General features: G+C 34.6%; 2 protein-coding genes across 17 annotated transcripts in view; one reads left to right on the top strand and one right to left on the bottom strand.

The window, feature by feature from the left end:
- The window catches only part of LOC141451657 (uncharacterized), a 618,152-nt gene that overhangs the window by 545,469 nt on the left and 54,191 nt on the right, over nucleotides 1–18,492 (top strand). For 4 of the 15 annotated variants that reach the window (XM_074123134.1, XM_074123138.1, XM_074123133.1 and 1 more), the window contains one exon: nucleotides 2,569–2,607. The exons of the other annotated variants lie outside the window; for them this stretch is intronic. The gene's annotated coding sequence lies outside the window, so the exon portion shown is untranslated. The remainder of the gene's footprint in view (nucleotides 1–2,568; nucleotides 2,608–18,492) is intronic. 15 annotated transcript variants of the gene reach the window in all.
- Nucleotides 858–13,336, bottom strand: LOC141451666 (dehydrogenase/reductase SDR family member 11-like). Of its 2 annotated transcripts, XM_074123159.1 has the most exons (9): nucleotides 13,061–13,335; nucleotides 11,302–11,470; nucleotides 11,064–11,193; nucleotides 9,004–9,133; nucleotides 4,962–5,130; nucleotides 4,017–4,146; nucleotides 2,224–2,353; nucleotides 1,999–2,130; nucleotides 858–1,002 (listed from the first exon to the last, which is right to left on the bottom strand). In XM_074123159.1, the coding sequence occupies exons 1-9, from the start codon at nucleotides 13,190–13,192 to the stop codon at nucleotides 943–945; spliced, it is 1,182 nt and encodes a 393-aa protein (XP_073979260.1). In that variant the 5' UTR covers nucleotides 13,193–13,335; the 3' UTR covers nucleotides 858–942. The 2 variants fall into 2 exon arrangements, with proteins under 2 accessions (XP_073979260.1, XP_073979261.1); XM_074123160.1 differs by lacking the exons at nucleotides 858–1,002; nucleotides 1,999–2,130; nucleotides 2,224–2,353; nucleotides 4,017–4,146; nucleotides 4,962–5,130 and adding exons at nucleotides 7,374–7,589; nucleotides 7,673–7,810 and having other exon boundaries at nucleotides 13,061–13,336.

Below are 18,492 nucleotides of genomic sequence, written 5' to 3'. Positions count from 1 at the left end.
TTAGAATTAAGACGTTTTTTTGAAGGAAATTCTTATTTTATCGCTAAAAATTACTATGTTATTTTTTGAAAGGTCACATAAAGTAGTTAAAAGAAAAACTTCTTTATCTAACCATGGGTATGACCCTGATACTTTTTAATCTTATCTACGTTACATTCTTGGCAATTAAACAATGAATAATTGCAGCAAAATGCCGAAACCTTGAAGATATTTTTACTTAAATGATATGTTTCATATTTATTTGAGCTGCATTTTTATCATATTTGTTTTCTGTTGCTAATTTTGAGATTCAGCGCTCTTCTGGCAGTAGTAATTTTTTATTATTTCCAACTAGTTTTGAAACTAGACTTGGAACTGTACAGATACATATATCAAGACAAACAGTACTATATAAACATCACTCATAGTCATAATTTCACAAATCTATTTGCTTAGACTAATAACTTTTAAATTTAGTAATAAAGATTTTAAAATCAATATTCACCCAGCTTTATTAGTCGAAAAGGTCGAATACGCTGAGTTCAAAAGGTCAAAAAAAAAAAGAAAGAAGTATGAATAATTAGTGCGGACATATCATTAAACAATAATTAATTAATAATCTTAGGCATTTATAAAAATAATTAATTTAATCGTTTTTGATAATTTTTATTTGATAAACTTAATGCACCCACCTGAGCTGAGTAATTTTGTGAGATATCATTAAACTTGGAATCTGTTTATGTAATCTTAGTACATAAATATTTACATTATTTTTTCTAACGGGCGCCAATTTATCTTTGTACCCCAAGTGAAATCTTCTCTAGATAAAAAGGCACCTAAAAGTTCTTAGGTCTAATCATTGAAAGAAACACTGAAACCTGTTGCATAGCTCTTGTGTAATTATCAAAGGATTACAATAGTAATAATATCATTTCTATTTGCAATGAAGTGCATATCTTGTGCTTATTCTTTCATAAATGCTCCTCGAACACCTCCAGTTGGCTCAATAGTCAGCTCTGACACCTGTACATTAAATATAATCATTAGAGTCATCAAAGTAAATGCATAAAATAGTTTTTATTGAGTTGATAAACTACGTACCAAATATGTAAAACAAAAATTGCAACATCTAGAAGAAATAAAGTTACAAACTGGACACTTTTAAAGTTTATTTAAATTAACTCAGGTACTACTTAATTCAAAAATGACTACAACTAAATAAAGAAGCAATTTAATACTGTATTCGGTAGCCGAGCGGTTAGAGCGAGACCTGTAAAGCTAATATGTATTGTGGTACTGGGTTCGATTCCCGGTCTTAGGCCTTGGATTTTATTTAATGGTTAATAAAAGAAATTTACAGTAAAGTATGTTTGCTAGTCGCTTCCGTCCACGACACCTAATTGGGCAGTTGGACGTAAAGCCCGCCTGAAACAAAAAAAAAATACTGTATTACGTCACCATAGTTAAAAATAATTTTTCTAACATGACGAAGTGTGCTTCGAATGAGATCTGAGAGTTTTCCTGTAATGTGAATCTTTTCCCAGGCTTAATGAAAATGATGACGCAGTGTACTGAGTTTGTTGAATGAATTGGGAAAAGTCACAAAGGCAAAGAAATTGGTGAAAATTCTTGTAAAATGAGTATGAAAAATGATGAATTAATGTGTTCGTTCATCCATTTAAAAATACTATTGCCTTGGATTAAGGTCAGACCTATACCAATGCCTACGGCACCCCTCAAAACAATATCCTGGTGCGTGAAGCCGCAATGATATAAGTTAGCCTTAACTTTAGGCATTCTTGCTAGCCACTAATGTTCCAAGAAATGTTTAGACTAGCTCCAACTCTCGGTCTTACCTCTTTCTACCAACTGTTGTCATTTTTCCTTAAAATAAATAACATATTAAGTAATTTTAAATATTAACCTTGAATGTAACAAGCCTGTAATTTATTTCTTCAGCAATTTTTTCGCTACGTATTTATTTACAAAGCAAACAAAACTAGATAAATCCATATTTACATTTATATTAGCTTTTGCGCTGAGGACAAAAACTATTCCATCAACAATATCCTCCGGTAGAAGATGTAGCTTCTGTTTCATATTAGAAAATGGATCTATCATCTCTGTCATAACTAATCCAGGACTTATACTCTTCACACATGAAATAAATAAATAAAAACTCAAAAAAGTTATAGAAACCAAAAAAAACTAAACCAACCAAATTCTAACTTCAATATCACTTACTGTCACTCTGATTTTAGTCTTCAAAAGTGCTAATTCATTTTTTAATGATTCTGTGAGCACACGAACTGCATTTTTTGATGCACAATAATTTGCAAGCCCGGGTCTATGGAATCTGCAGTGTCCATTAATGCTGCAATTTTGTAATTTTTGTATTATTATTATTTGAGTAGAGTGTATTACAATTATTTATTGAACTATTGTGTCTCAGTGGAGTTGACTTAATAATCACTCCACCCAGATATCCTGTGATGATTACTGAGATAAGAGTGGTTTAAATACGAGTATAATTAGAAATGGTTATATCATATTTTTTTTAAAAAGCTGTATCTTCCTTTTTTATTACAGGTGGGTGGTGATCTGGTAACCTACATTCTTATGCTTTTAGTAAGTAAACATCCAATTTTATTGTTTCTTGATTAAAGAACTTCTTTTATTTCTATTAAAATTGTATCCTCCAAAAAATACTTAAAACTTTCACCTCCAAAAATTCTACAATAAACATGGGGCTTGCAGGCGCCACAGTAGCCGAACGATTAAGAGGCGAGTCCTGCAAAGCTAATATGCATTGTGTGGTACTGGGTTCGATTCCCGGTCTTGGCCTTGGATTTTATTTAATGGTTAAATGAGAAATAGTAAAGTACGTTTGTTAGTCGCCTCCGTCCACGACACCTAGTAAATGGTAGTTGGACGTTAAGCCCCGCCTGAAAAAATAGGCGATTACTTTTTTACATGGGGCTTGCAGAGTAGTTCATGTTGGCAATCATATGGCAAACTCATGGCCTAACTATTGCTAATCAAATCCACACACACTCCTTTTCACTTAACATTAAACAATTACGAACCTTTACGTTTTGTTCAGAAACAAAAACTAACACATTTAATTGCAAATAAAGCCAATAGAACTTTTAGGTTGTAGTGGATTTTTTTTACAGCCAAACCTTATGCAAACTAGAAAGCACACTATCCAATAACTTCGTACCCATATCATCCCCACATGGGTAGATTTCCTAATTTCCTTTACGATTTACTGTTAACAATTTGGCCCGGGAAGGCTCTGTGGGACACTTCGTTGGCCCGGAGCCATGTTTTGGGGTTCCGAAGTGTGTGAAGACTGCGGTCATTAACTTATGGGTGCAGAGTAGGTCTCAAGAGTGGTGGCTTGTCACCACGGGGGCAGAGACAGGCGAAGGAGTTCATTAAAGGCTATTCGCCAAGGCTGACTGTGCAGAATTAATCCGTCAAGGCCGTGGGACTATAAGGATGTTTGTAGGCCTATTAAATGGCCACCGCATGCTCAGGAAACACATGCATCGTAAGAGCCTGGCAGATGATAGCCTTTGCAGGTTCTGTCAGGAAGAGGAGGAAACGGCGCACTGCACGTGTTGTGTCAGTGTGAGGGGCTCGTGAGGCTAAGGATGTTACTTCTCGGGGGAGGAAAAACCAAGGCCTTGAGAGCTTTACCCAAGAGCCGCTCTCCAGCATCAAGAGTCTGATTAAAAGGACAGGTCTGGAGGGTGAGCTTTAGATGGAGGGGAGCCACAATAGATCCAAAGGGGTCGCAGTGGCGTAGGCCTTAAGGGCCGCCCTATTAGAATCTAATCTAATCTACTGAAAGCTTACTGAGACTTTTCCAAAAACAGACCCTAGATTTTCATTTTTCATTTCACTTTCTCGTAAGCAGTAAGAGTATACTGTAAGCAATTACTCGGGGTTTGGTAGGACTGTTAACAATGAAGATTTTCTAGAATCGGTATCTCAACTTTTATTAGGTTTTTTTTTTTCTTGTAAATTACCTGTTAACATTGATGATATGTCCATCAGTTATGTTGTGTTTCTGCATAATTTCAACAGCATGCTGTGTGATTGTTACCAATCCAATCACATTAGTTTCATACAATTTTCTACATGAACCTTCACTCGTGTCTGGAAATCAAAAAGTTAAGATTCATTAAATTAATGCTTTCACAAATTTTCATGATTGTAAACCCTTCATTAGTTACATGGGAGTTTTGCTAAAGTTTTTGACATGTCTTCTCAAGAAAAGTGGTGGAAACCACTTTACATTCTTCGTATTTTCAGTTCTTTCGCCATTTAGTACCACCTTAAGCAAAAACAATTAGTTTTAGCTATTTGTGTGATTCAATTTGATGGAAAGATTAACTTAAAGGGAAGAGAAGTGATTGCCAGATTCGGTTTTTCTTTTTATTATTTATTTTTGCCATGCTTTTACCTCAGGACTTATGCTGACTAACATTGTTTTTTATTACATATTTAAATTTAAATTGCGCTTGAACATAATTTAAATGACAGCTGTGTTTAGAGCTTTACTGTTGATTGTTTCAACGGTACGTTGGGAATACTGAATTCGTTCTTTTTTTCAGACACTAACTAGCCTGATTCTTCTCCCTTAAAAGTTAAGACTTTTTTTTTAAATCTTTCCATTAAAACTTTTAGTGTTGGTTTAAATTTTATATTTCTTTTTCGCTAATATTGTGTTCAGAAATTGACCATATTTCACTAGATTCAAACACTTTTAAAAGAACATTGACGACTGTTTTGTTGGAAAAGATCTTTTTGAAAAAGGCTAATTCCAAGAGAATTGATCAAGATAAAATAAAGTAAAAAGTTATGCTACATTAAGATAATTGATTACTCATAAGTACTCTTCTGAAAGAAAAAAGGAGAGCAAGGTAATCCTAAAGAAGAAATTATGTTCTTTTCGTATTTAAGAGGATTACCTGTTAATTTCATTGGAGCAAGTATTGCAGCATTGTTGATCAGAACACTGATTGGCCCAAAATCAGTCAATACATTTTGCATTGTGCTAGCAATTTCCTTTTCATTGGAACAATCACACTTGTACGCCTTTAATTTTCCCAACAGATTCTTGCAATCCTCTTCTAATTTCTAAACAACAACAACAAAAAAAAAAGATGAAAACTCTATCATCACAAATTAACAGAACAGTTTTAAATTTTTCACACCAAAGCCCCAAATTAATTTAGGTCATATAACAGATCTCAAAATTGAAAAAGCTCAAACACTGTATTTCATTTAAATACTAACCACATTTTAGATACCATCATTCTGGTAAAAAAAAAAAATCCATTTTACCAAATTTGAGATTTACTGTTTGACCAATTAATTGTAACCCTCGCAAGAGAAGAGTAATTGAAATCCTGCGGAATTTTTTCTTATTTGAGTTTGCCCTTGAGCAAAAAGTGATTTTTACAAAAAAAACTGGGTGTATATGTTGTATGGTGGGTTTCATGAATTAGCCTAACTCAAAATGCAAAATCCCCAGTAGTTCTAGTTACACAAATAAATGAATAGTAAGATACAAGTTATGTGAATGTATGTATCAGATTTCTAATAAATCTAAAAACCCAGATAAATAGGAAATTTACTTTTAACAGAGCTTTTTGAAATAGAAAAATATTAAAACAAGCTTTAACGCTTCAAAGTGAACTGATTATTCGCTTAAAAAACAGATATTTGTTCTCCACACTATTTTCAAGTTTGATGTGTAACACTCTCACATAGAATACGGGTAAAGCAAATCGTAAAATAACCTGATCAAAACGAACATGTTATCTGTTTTTTTTTAGACACATTTTTTTTAATAAATTAAAACATCGATTTATTCAATCAATGTGAATATTTAAAAATGGACTCTCTGTTAGGGGCCACAGTAAATTAAATCTGATGAATACATAGAGAGATTTATTAAAAATATTTTTTTTATTAAAATCTATAAATACATCCAATCCAACCGCATCTGTACACTTATGGTCGGTTATTGTGTGAGATTTTGTCAATGAAAATAATCCAGGGATTGAACGAGTGGTACTTTTGATAGACATTTCCTATCATTTAATTTAACAATAATACATAAAAAAAATATATATATTGAATAAATAAATCCAACTATTCTTCAAAATTTCACAAACTCAACATTTTCTATGCTCTGGAGCAGAGTTCTGGCTCCCGGGGAGTGCAACTTTTAGTGAAAGGTGTGCCATGATTTTTTAAAATAATTTACTTAAAAAATACAAATTATTTCCTTTTCCAAGTAATAGAAATAGCAGACTTCTTAACACTTTCATTCCTTGCCTGTTTTGGCTATTACCATCTGACCGACTATATTATCACCGATGTCAGTGTTTACCCCAAACTGTCGGCTCCTTTCTAGGGTCTCCTTGGAGATCTTGGACAGAGTTACCAGATGTTAGAGAGGTATATATCTCAGATAGTTTGGATAGTTTATACATTTTTCATTTGGAAAGTATTTTTTCTGTTATGTATGGCATTGGAGGGAAAGTATAGTTGACCCAATAATTGGTGATCCCTGACTGCCAACTTCAGTCACAATACCTAGAACCTGGAGGTGATTGCTATTTAGATTAGATTAGAATCCTTAGCTCACCTACCAGTCCCGTTCGTTTATTCAGACTCTTAATTCTGGAAAGCGGCTCCTGGATAAAGCTCTATACCCTTAGCCAGACAAGCCCCTCACAATGACATAACACGTGCAGTGTCGTTTCCTCCTCCTCCTGACAGAACCTACAAAGGCTAGGCTATCTTCTGCCAGGACCATGCGATGCATATGTTTGTTTCTGAGCCTGCAGTGGCCGCTGGAAGTGCTGTAGAAAGAGTTTTTTTTAAGATAGGAAACCTCGATAGATCTACTTTGGTCGTAGGGCAGAAAAGCTCGTTATTAAACGAGAATTTCGATGCACGGATGTAACACTACCACGGGTTTCTTAAAACGGAATTGAATTCCACGATAACGAAAAACAGTTGCATTAATACCCAAAGATACGTTCCTCAAATTCTGAAAACGCATGATCTCAACAGAAAAATGCATTAGCGTGCTAGACAGATTGAAACTTATTATTAAAAAATATACAATCAAGATATGCAGTACCGGCTTCCGATAGTGTTCTCTCGCTGCTAATGCAGCGAGGTGAATATGCTACTAGTTACAGAAAATCTGGGGATAGTGCATCTGAATTCACATTTGGTATTTCCGGCTTGTTAGCCTTTCGTTGCAACTAACTGAGCTAATATCTTCTCTGTGTTTTATTTATTATTTGTAAACACTGTTTAATGATTAATTTTTAATAGGCTTTTGAAAAAATACAACCAAAGAATCGCAAACACTTTATTTGACTGAATACTTATTACATAAATGCGGCATTCATTATGAAAACTGATAAAATTGATTTAGTGATACTAATTTTAAAAATATAAAAACACCTCTTTTAAAAAAATTATTAATCAGACATTCATCAAATCTTGAACAATTAGCCACTTGCAAAACTATACAAGGAGCTTCCCACGGCTTCCACTGTTAGTTCTGATATCTGGAAAATAGAAGGCTCAGCAATTATTAAGTTTTAGAATAATTTTTGGAAGTAAAAAATTATTGTAATAGACAGTTGCTTACATTTATATTCGGTTTAACGCTCAGCACAAATATCAAGCATTCTACAATATCATCTGGAATCAGATGTGGATAACAATGCGCCCTATTATTAGTAAATTTATCAGCCATATCTGATTCCACCAGTCCAGGGCTGAGACTCTATTAAAAAAAAAAAAAAAAAAAAAGTAAATTTTTTAACGTGGTGTATGTCAATCACTGATTCCCACTGGATTCACTATCACAATCAGAGAATCGTCGGGTCAGGCAGGTTTATATAGATCTTGGGCAATGAGAAAGGAACAGATTTATAGATTGCTGTGGAAATTCATGAAACGAGAATTAGGTGGATAACGAAGAATACGTTTCGGCGGAGAGCTGAATAAGAGATATAACAGCAATTTAGTACAAGGGCTTTAAATTTTAAACCATTGGACTTTCTGTAAGTTGGATGGTTTTATCATCGGCCTCATTTGATCGTAAGTCCAGAAGTGTTTTTTAAACATAGTCCATTTGTACGTTCAAGGTTGATCTGTTTCTAACTGCCTGTTCAATTCTTGTCTTTTCGGATTCACCTTACTTGGTGACTGTAAAAGTAGGCGTCCTTGAGTGGAGCACGATCTTCCTTTCTGTTGATGCTATATGCAAGGGCCATTTGTCTACTCAAAGAGCTTGTAATATGTTAGCTTTGGTTTTCATTTAATCAAGTTCAATAAGGCAACTTTCTTTCTTAGAAACTGTGATCATCCTCTATGAGGTAGTACTATTGTCTGTACATATTTTTAATAATCCTTTCATTATGAGGACTAAGAGGACTATAATAAGTAAACTTATTCATTTCCGGAGCTTTCAATATTCTCTAATACAAATTTTCCTGTGGAACCGTGAAAGCTCTATTTTACGTCATCTCCTACAATGACTTCAAGATCTCAAATACAATACAGAATAGACCCTTTCCGGATCTATTGGGTAGAGTTATCTTAATTTCCAAAGCTACCACCTCTTAAGTCACCACAAACCCAGAGCAGGTGCTCTCGTTTACAATTCACCAGCTAAACTCAACGGCAGTCCCCTATCCTAACTCTATTTCAATTCCTCTGGTGAATTCAGTTCTAATTGGCTTCTTTGTAGCTTTTCAGGTAGAAATACTTATAAGCGTAGTGAGGTAATTTTGACTGAGATAATTCTTCAGTTTTTTTGGGTGAAACTATCAAATTTTATATCAGTAAAACTTGAATTCCAATGAATTCCTCGGAATATCGGACTTTACTGAAAATTACTCAATCATTCTTTTAGACTGTTTTTTTTTAAGTGATTAAACTGCCCTACGTGTATTAGATTATTACAACACTCACCGTAACCCTTATTTTGGATTTCAATGCAGCCAGTTCATCTTTTAACGATTCATTTAGCACAGTAAGAGCGTGTTTAGATGCACAATAGTTGGCCGCACCAGTTACTGGCACAATACTATGGCCGGCTAAACTGCAAAGAACAAAATTTTTCTTTTACATTCACAGATGGTATATTTTTGCACAGACTTATGGTTCTAAAAGTCATGTTTTCTGATTCAATAATCTTGTATTACCTGGATTTTGGTCCATGTGTTCACTAAGCACACAATAGACCGTGATAAGGACTTAATTGAAGCTGCTTTGAACTCAAAGAAAATTGATTGTGATTTTCATCTTTTAAGTCAGAAATCAGCAGTAAGACTTGAGTTTATTTTATGGGATAAAATAATATTGCAATTTTAAATAAAGGAAAAAGTGAAAGGAATGCCTGTTTTTTCAGGTGGGCTTTAGTATAAACTGCCAAATTAGGTGACGTGGACGGAGGCAACTAGCAAACATACTTAACTACAAAGTTCCCATATTAACCATTAAGTAATATCCAAAGCCAAGATTCGTAAAAAGGAAGCTTGCCTTTATACCAAGTTGTCACTAAAGATGTATCATGCACTATCATGTCTATTCTTCAACCTACTGATGAAGCACGTGATACGTATGACCAAAATCCAGGAAATAGAATCGATATTCAGATTAACAGATTTTGGCCTGCTTAGACGAAGTAGTTAACTATATCTTGCATGTGGAAATGGTGGGGTCATTCATAAGCCTTGCTAGAGAGGTATTTTTAGTTATTATCTTCCAATGTTTTACCAAGTCAAGCATCTTCAAGATGTTCTTTCAAGGCAATTTAAGCAATTATCACAAGAATTCTCGACACTAGACCTTATCTGGAACCTCGTTTAATACCCTCCCAGTCACCTAAAGTGAATCTTTTGCTGTTACCTCCTCTTTCTTCCCAATGTTACAATGTATTCTTTGTACCGAGATTGGGCTACAATATCACAAAAGCGGTATGCTGATCTTTGCCTTTCTACGAGGGTCGTTTGAAAAGTCCGTGCAAAGTCAGAGAGATAGCACTACTGGCGCGTATCGAGGTTATGTTTAGTTAGTAGCATCTGTTGGAAGAACACACACCAAGTTTCAGCCAGATCGGTCTATTTCTTTGTGTTTGGCATTCGTTTGAATCGAGGAAGTCGAGTGATTTTCTCACGCTTGACCAAAAACGAAATCGTGTGAAGTGTTGCAAGGACGGTTTGCAGCTGTTCCAGAAGAATCCGCAGGACTTTAAGCGTCGTTTCGTCACTTTGGATGAAACATGGATACATCACTACACTCCTGAGACCAAAGAACAGTTCTAAACAATGGGTTACCAAGGGGGAATCTGCGCCAAAAAAAAAGGCGAAGACCGTTCCTTCGGCCGGAAAGATTATGGCGACTGTCTTTTGGGATTCGCAAGGAATAATCCTCATCGACTATCTGGAAAAGGGTAAAACTATTACAGGTGCATATTATTCATCGTTATTGGACCGTTTGAAAACCGAGCTGCAAGAAAAACGCCCACGATTGGCCCACAAAAAAGTCCTTTTCCATCACAACAATGCAACCAGCTCACACCACAGCAGTTGTGGTCGCAAAATTAATGGAAATAGGGTTCCAACTCGTTTCACATCCCCCCCTATTCTCCAGACTTGGCTCCCACGGACTACTATTTGTTCCCCAATATGAAGAAATGGCTGGCGGGAAAAAGATTTTATTCAAACGAGGAGGTGATTGCAGAAACGAATGGCTATTTTTCAGACTTGGACAAATCCTATTATTAGGAAGGGATCAACAAACTAGAGCAGCGTTGGACGAAGTGTATAAGCCTAAAAGGAGACTATGTTGAAAAATAAAAAAGGTTTACCCCAAAAAATTAAGTAGTTTTTATTTTTGCACGGACTTTTCAAACGACCCTCGTATGAATAATATCGCAGACCTGATTGTCGGGCACTACTAAGCTAAGCCCAACTCTTATTAATCATATACGTATATGTATAATTATGCAACAAATTAAAAAGAAGCACCTGTTAATATTGATGATATGTCCATCAGTTATGTTGTGTTTCTGCATAATTTCAACAGCATGCTGTGTGATTGTTACCAATCCAATCACATTAGTTTCGAACATTTTTCTGCTTGAACCTTGATTAGTATCTGTAGAAAAAAATCAAGCATCAGTTACTTAAATTTCTTAATTTATTTTTTCTTAAACAATACAGTATTGTTTTTAAGGTAGTATACATATTTATTGATTATAATTACCTGTCAAACGAATATTAGAATACAAAGCGGCATTGTTGACAAGCACAGAAATCGGGCCCAAATCACTAACAATAGACTTTATGGTTGAAGTTATTTCATTTTCATTTGTAATATCACACTTATATGGTTTCAGAGTGCCCTTGAAAGTCTTACAAACGTCTTGCAGTTTCTAAAAAATATATTTTTTTTTTCTAGACCAACTTTTTTTTTTTTTTTTTATAAAAAATATTATCGAACACACAGATTTATTCATTCCAACAAAAAATTATTTAACTCTCAAATTTACGTAATTGAATTTTCTTTAAATTTGAAAATTAAAAATAATAATAATAATGGTGTTGTTGAGAAAAAGTAGCGTCACAACTCTTTCTTAGAGAATCCCAGTTAAATGAATATCCTCTGAGAAAAATTTAGGAAGCCGAAATGTAACAGACATTACATACTTTACGCCAAAGTTCAGTTCAAATTCTTTAAACGCTGCTTAGAAATTTACATGTTATAGTATATCGTCGTGGCACTTGAATGGTAATCTTCCTTCTAGGCACATTTTGGGATAGATATTTCATACTCATAAATATTACAGGTAGTAAGTAGAACTGTGCAGTAAAAATGAAATGGCAATATAAAATCATCATAACTTCTAGTAACCCTAGTAAGAAAGCTATTTAAAAAAATGTTCGCTGGAAAAATATTTTTAATTTAAAAAAAAAAAATTAATAAGCTTGTGCTTATTGTGTATGAAAAATTAAATGAAATTATCGGAACCATTTAAGGATAGCTTTAAAAGTAAAATCTACTCTGTAAACAGGAACATCCGTTTAACCGTTTTTTGTTTTTTAAATTTATAATTTTGTTTAATTATTTAATTCCCATTATTTCACAATAAAGGCAATACTGCTCCCAACAATCTCCACAAAGTGTTCTTAATCATATTGCCTTGGAAAAATCACTGTATCGATTTTTCACCTGTTTAGATTTTCACAGTGGTTCTTTTTTTCTCATTTTTTAACAAAATAATCAGGTGAGATGCCATGATTTCAAGACAAACAAAAAGAAGTGATTTTTAGAAAGAAGTGTAGTTTGTGCTATAATAAAATACCTCAAAGATAGGAAATTGCAGGAAGATGTACATTTTTCAGACATTAACTTATTGATTAAATTCCCTTAAAACGGAAATATCATTTTTTACGGAATATATTTTTTCCTTCTGATTGAGATTTGCTTGAAATCAGTTCCATTGTGTGTTATTAAATTTCATATATAATAATATTAAGCTTTATTTAACGTCAAAAAATTATTTAAATATATACATGCATGTTTCTCATTAGATTATCGGATTATTTCATCTGTACCTCTTCAGTTGGTTCTTAATTACTTTTTCCAGTAATGCTGTTGAGAAAAATTACAAAAAAAAAAAAAAACTAGCTCTAATTGTTCCCAATTCTAGTTGTAATACCAAACAATACAGATTTACAAATTTCAAAATGATAATAAGAGTAAAATTCAAAGTTAATACGAAATTTAGGGAGAACCTTGAGAATTGAGGTTTGAGAAAGACGTACGAGTTCGACACCTTCGCGTTATGGTGACTGAATCCAAGGAGTAATTTATGAAAGCTACATTTTTGTAAACCCGAAAAAGTGGACCTCTGCATTGGTATCTGCGATGAGAATTCTTAATTGAAAATCCACACAATCGCCAAACTTGTTGCATCTTTCGAGGTTTAAATTTAAAAAAAAAATGCAATCAATGCTCAAACCTGCAATCTGTCAAGACGTCTTGCTAAAGCAGCCACTTTCATGCCATGTTCAGCAAGAGTTCGAGCTACAGCTTGGCCAATACCAGAACTAGCCCCGGTAACTACGACAACGCGTTCCTTCCAACGATCCATTGTTTTTTTGTTTTGTTTTTCTCCCCAACGTCTTGCAAAGTGAACTAAGAATGACTACGCTGTCTGTATTGCTAGCACACTGACCCAAGCTACTCCCACTTCATCTAATTAAGAAGTTGCCTAATCTAAGTCTCCTTGACAACGGCAGCGACATTTACTATGTGAAAGCAGTACATTTACTGTTGGTTATGTTGTTATTTTATTTAAAAAATAATTATATTCATTTGACACTATTTTTTTTTACCCATTCTCGAACTAGCATTGCTTACATAACAAATTTTTAATCTTGGGTTTCCCCCCTAAAATCTTTCTTTTTGGGAACCATCTTGTCGGCAAAAAATTTTTTTTTTACAGAAAATGTACAGTGTTTGTTGTAAATGTAAGTTTGTGTGAGCACACTAGCTCAGAATATGGAAAAACTGGGAAAATTTCAAACTTTGAAGAAAATTCTTTGATGAGAAGTGGCACTTTACTGAACGCATTTTAAATTTTTAAGATTTTTTTTTTTCCCCCCCTCAAGGAAGCATACTGGGCCCTTTCCTTTTTCTAACATACACTGCTGACTTACCTCTTTCCCAAAATACAATAGTCTCAACATTCGCTGATGATACTGCTATTCTTTCATCTCACTCCGATCCGGTGCAAGCCACTCAGAACATTCAAACTCACTTAAAGCTTCTCGAAACCTGGTTTTTAAATGGCTGCTCGTGAAATTTTTCAAATCCTTATTTTACAGATTACATTCAGTAACTTGAACTAAAACTTATTATTAGAATCTTTTTTTTTTTCATTTCTTTTAACTGATAATTCCACTACGAGACAAAATCTAATGTTTGTAAGTCACTTTAGCTTTAATGCTCGTTTGATGAAGCTTTTTCTTGTATTGATCACTCATTCGTCCTCCTTTGGAATAACGTCTTTCTAAACCATGGTTTCATTTGTACTTGAACATACCTAACAAATTTCAGACTTAGTACTTTATCTTGGTACTTTATCTCAAAGAATGTTGCTTGAAACGTTTCTGTCAAAGCTGTCACACTTTCTTTTAACAAAAAACTTTTTGTAGTGCAATATTTAAATATTATGAATATTTAATTGCGCCAATAGCGGTAGGAGAAAGCCTGTGAATTCTTTACTTAGTTAAAAAATGAAGAAATAAAAATATTTCGTACCCTGAGTTTAGCAGCTTTGGAAAAGATAAATAAAAATAACATTTATTTTAATATTTACCCCGAGGTTATCTTAATTGTCAGTGTAATGTAGATAAAATTGCAAAATTGCAGTTAATGTCATTGCACTTTTCTAATTATACAATGAGCAACTGCGTGATTTCTATCCTTAAAACCATTGTAAATAAAAGCTATCAGGAAAGCTATCTTGTATGAATTATTCACAGACTTTTCTTACTCCTTAAAGATACCAGCTCTTCCATTTGCTTTAAACTCCCAATTACTGGAACATATTTCATTCCAACAAACATTACACTGCATGTAATCCGGTTATTACTATTTAATTACACTTAAAAGCATAATATGTTCCTCCAAAAGTGCCTCCAATACGCTCTAGCTGACTCAAGAGTAGTGTCAACGTTGTGTGAGACAGACACCTCTCCACCAAACTGGAATAACCACTTCTGATGATTCATGAAAGTGGTCAGTGATACAACATTCTGCTTCGACGAATGAAAATCAAGGATATTGTCCAATACTGTAGGCCAGACAACATTTTCAAGTTTTGCTAAATGGTATGCCAATGCGGGTGATGTTGGAATAAACTGAAAGGAACAGAACGGCATCAGCAGGATCTTTCAAAGAAGGAGAGTAACAGCTGCTGTAGAGAATTGGGACTGCAGATTAACTTAAGCAATAAATTGTCTACCATCCATACAGAAATTTTGGAGAACATAGTATTGGGTGAATATTTCTTTAGCACAAAAAGTCAGGCTCAAATATTCCTAGCGTTATTGTTATGGAAAGAGAAAATAAGAATGTTAGGATATGATACGGACATGATGGATTATCAATTTTGATAGCAAAGAACCCTCCTTTCAAGAAGATAAGACTATTGCCGAAGAATTTTCTTGCCTAGAAAATAGAGCTTTCTTTTTTGCAATATCAGAAAATCTTTTTGATGAAAATTACCAAATAATTGATTTTACAAAACACTGCAACATAGAACACAGAATATATTACTCCGGCTGGAATGGCCAAATAATTGGATCAAAATGAATGATGCGTGAAGTGATAAAATGAAGGAAAATTGGAAAATAAGGTGAAGAGTGGGCGGATGGTTTGAGAAAAGGAAATGAGAAAGAAAAGCGCACATATTACCATGGCAATCATAAAGTACAAGAAGAGTGGGAAAAGTGTACAAGCCCACAGTAAATGTAGAACTTGGAAAAATGTGTTAGTGATTTTTCTCGTCAACACCCACATTTTATTCACGTAAGTGTCAATACAGAGAGTAAAAAAAAAAGCGTGATTTTGTCAGACCCTTGTGAAAAACTCATCCTTTTTTTTAAGCAATTTTCTGAAAAACTTTTCCTTTAATTATTATTACTGTTGATACATAAGAAAGTTAATTGTGCTTCCATGTAACTTCGTTCATTTCCGATCTTGTTGGTAACCGTCCGTATAAATATAAAAGTATTTATATATTTTTGAGTTCGTAAAATAGAAACACAAAAAAATCTATTCTGAACCGCACACGACATTCTCTGATAATTCCTAACCATGTGTAATTACTATTTCATGGAACTCAGAATTTGTAGAAAAGATAGTTTGTTGCACGTATTATGTATATTGCAAAAAAAAAATGCAATTGTTCCATTAAACGAAGCGCATGTCATAGTTGTTTAAAAAAAAAATTAACGTGTGGCTGTGTCATGGTCACGGCCATGTGTTGTACGTGAATACGTTTACGTAACGGGTTATATTTTTTATATAAAATATTGTTATTTATTTATTTAGGATGAAATCAAGGAAACAAATCGACGATCGAATACAATCTATGCCTATACAGTCCGTTGTCGATGTTAAGAAGCGATTTCATCATCCACTTGCATAATTTCAACCGCCCCAGCTGCAGATGTACTGACACCGTCGTTGATCCGCTCGGCCGCAATCATTCTTTTACGTTCCCGGCACAGCTTGACTCGGTCATATAGTGTTTTATTATTACCATTCGATTGTTCTTGAGAAGTCCTTTCCAACCGTATATGATCTCTGTATTTCGTTTTGGCTTTTCGACGCGTATAGGCCGACATTATATATTTTTGATAATATTTTTTTATTCTCACACCTTATTATATTCACTGTCACTATTTTACACTAATGTTTTATATTCAATCGATAGATTGTGGCGACAGCTGACGACTAAAACTTAAACGAACTTCCTAGCTTTTCCGAGTCAAAAATTATTCTAATTGCAAATCTCGATACGCAGCAAAATGATCTCGAAATGGCGGTGCTTCCCCCCCACCACCACCGCGCGCGATGCGTCAAAGTCCTCGCTTATCGTAATGAATTCTTTGATCCTTTAGCTATCCAGTGGTCTAATTTAATTTTGGATGTACACGATAGATTCGAAACTATAATGCCAAACTGTATCCCCCGATTTTGTTATCATTAGGTTTTTTGGATTGCCACCATATGATTCAAATTTAAAGACGTATTCACGTCAAAAACAACAACAACAACAAACCAAAAACTAAAATTATTGTTCTGTGAACCCAAAATGCTCATAATGTCCAGGTGCAATTGAAACTCATTATTGTTCCCAAAAACATTTTATTGTTCCCAAGCTTAATTAAAATTCAAATTAAGAAATGAAGGTATACAATGAAGAGAGAATACATCACTGTATTTTTAACTTGAACTAAATCATTAAATCAGTGATACGAGGGTCGTTTGAAAAGTCCGTGCAAAAATAAAAACTACTTAATTTTTTGGGGTAAACCTTTTTTATTTTTCAACATAGTCTCCTTTTAGACTTATACACTTCGTCCAACGCTGCTCTAGTTTGTTGATCCCTTCCGAATAATAGGATTTGTCCAAATCTGAAAAATAGCCATTCGTTTCTGCAATCACCTCCTCGTTTGAATAAAATCTTTTTCCCGCCAGCCATTTCTTCATATTGGGGAACAAATAGTAGTCCGAGGGAGCCAAGTCTGGAGAATAGGGGGGTTGTGAAACGAGTTGGAACCCTATTTCCATTAATTTTGCGACCACAACTGCTGAGGTGTGAGCTGGTGCGTTGTCGTGATGGAAAAGGACTTTTTTGTGGGCCAATCGTGGGCGTTTTTCTTGCAGCTCGGTTTTCAAACGGTCCAATAACGATGAATAATATGCACCTGTAATAGTTTTACCCTTTTCCAGATAGTCGATGAGGATTATTCCTTGCGAATCCCAAAAGACAGTCGCCATAATCTTTCCGGCCGAAGAAACGGTCTTCGCCTTTTTTGGCGCAGATTCCCCCTTGGTAACCCATTGTTTAGATTGTTCTTTGGTCTCAGGAGTGTAGTGATGTATCCATGTTTCATCCACAGAGACGAAACGACGCTTAAAGTCCTGCGGATTCTTCTGGAACAGCTGCAAACCGTTCTTGCAACACTTCACACGATTTCGTTTTTGGTCAAGCGTGAGCAATCGCGGCACCCATCTTGCGGATAGCTTTGTCATGTCCAAATGTTGATGCAAAATATTATGTACCCGTTCATTCGAGATGCCCACAGCACTAGCAATCTCCTGCACTTTCAGTCTTCTGTCATCCATCACCATATCATGGATTTTATCAATGATTTCTGGAGTAGTAACCTCAACAGGGCGTCCAGAACGTTCAGCGTCACTTGTGCCCATATGGCCACTCCGAAAATTTTGAAACCACTAATAAACTGTTCTAATCGAAGGTGCAGAGTCACCATAATGTTTATCAAGCTTCTCTTTAGTCTCCTGAGGCGTTTTGCCTTTCATAAAGTAGTGTTTAATCAACACACGAAATTCTTTTTCGTCCATTTTTTGAAAATCACTCGACTTCCTCGATTCAAACGAATGCCAAACACAAAGAAATAGACCGATCTGGCTGAAACTTGGTGTGTGTTCTTCCAAGAGATGCTACTAACTAAACATAACCTCGATACGCGCCAGTAGTGCTATCTCTCTGACTTTGCACGGACTTTTCAAACGACCCTCGTAGAACAAAATTTATTCCAAATTGAAAGTTAAACTGTTTTTGGTAACAGGACATCATCTACATAAGTAAGGTAGATATGGATGGGTGAATAAATAACCAGAGTCTTAGAG

Source organism: Rhodnius prolixus, unplaced genomic scaffold (assembly GCF_049639745.1).
Source record: "Rhodnius prolixus isolate KJV_2025 unplaced genomic scaffold, Rpr scaffold_14, whole genome shotgun sequence".
NCBI lineage: Eukaryota > Metazoa > Arthropoda > Insecta > Hemiptera > Reduviidae > Rhodnius > Rhodnius prolixus.
This window is presented reverse-complemented; position numbering and strand designations above follow the sequence as displayed.

Bases quoted from the DNA above. Each gene is read 5' to 3' on its own strand.
- LOC141451666 (XM_074123159.1), bottom strand. From the start codon at position 13,192: ATGGATCGTTGGAAGGAACGCGTTGTCGTAGTTACCGGGGCTAGTTCT. The intron at 11,471-13,060 runs GTTTGAGCATTG...TATATTTTTTAG, and splicing joins GACGTCTTGACAGATTGCAG to AAACTGCAAGACGTTTGTAA. The intron at 5,131-9,003 runs GTGAGTGTTGTA...GTTGTTGTTTAG, and splicing joins AATCCAAAATAAGGGTTACG to AAATTAGAAGAGGATTGCAA.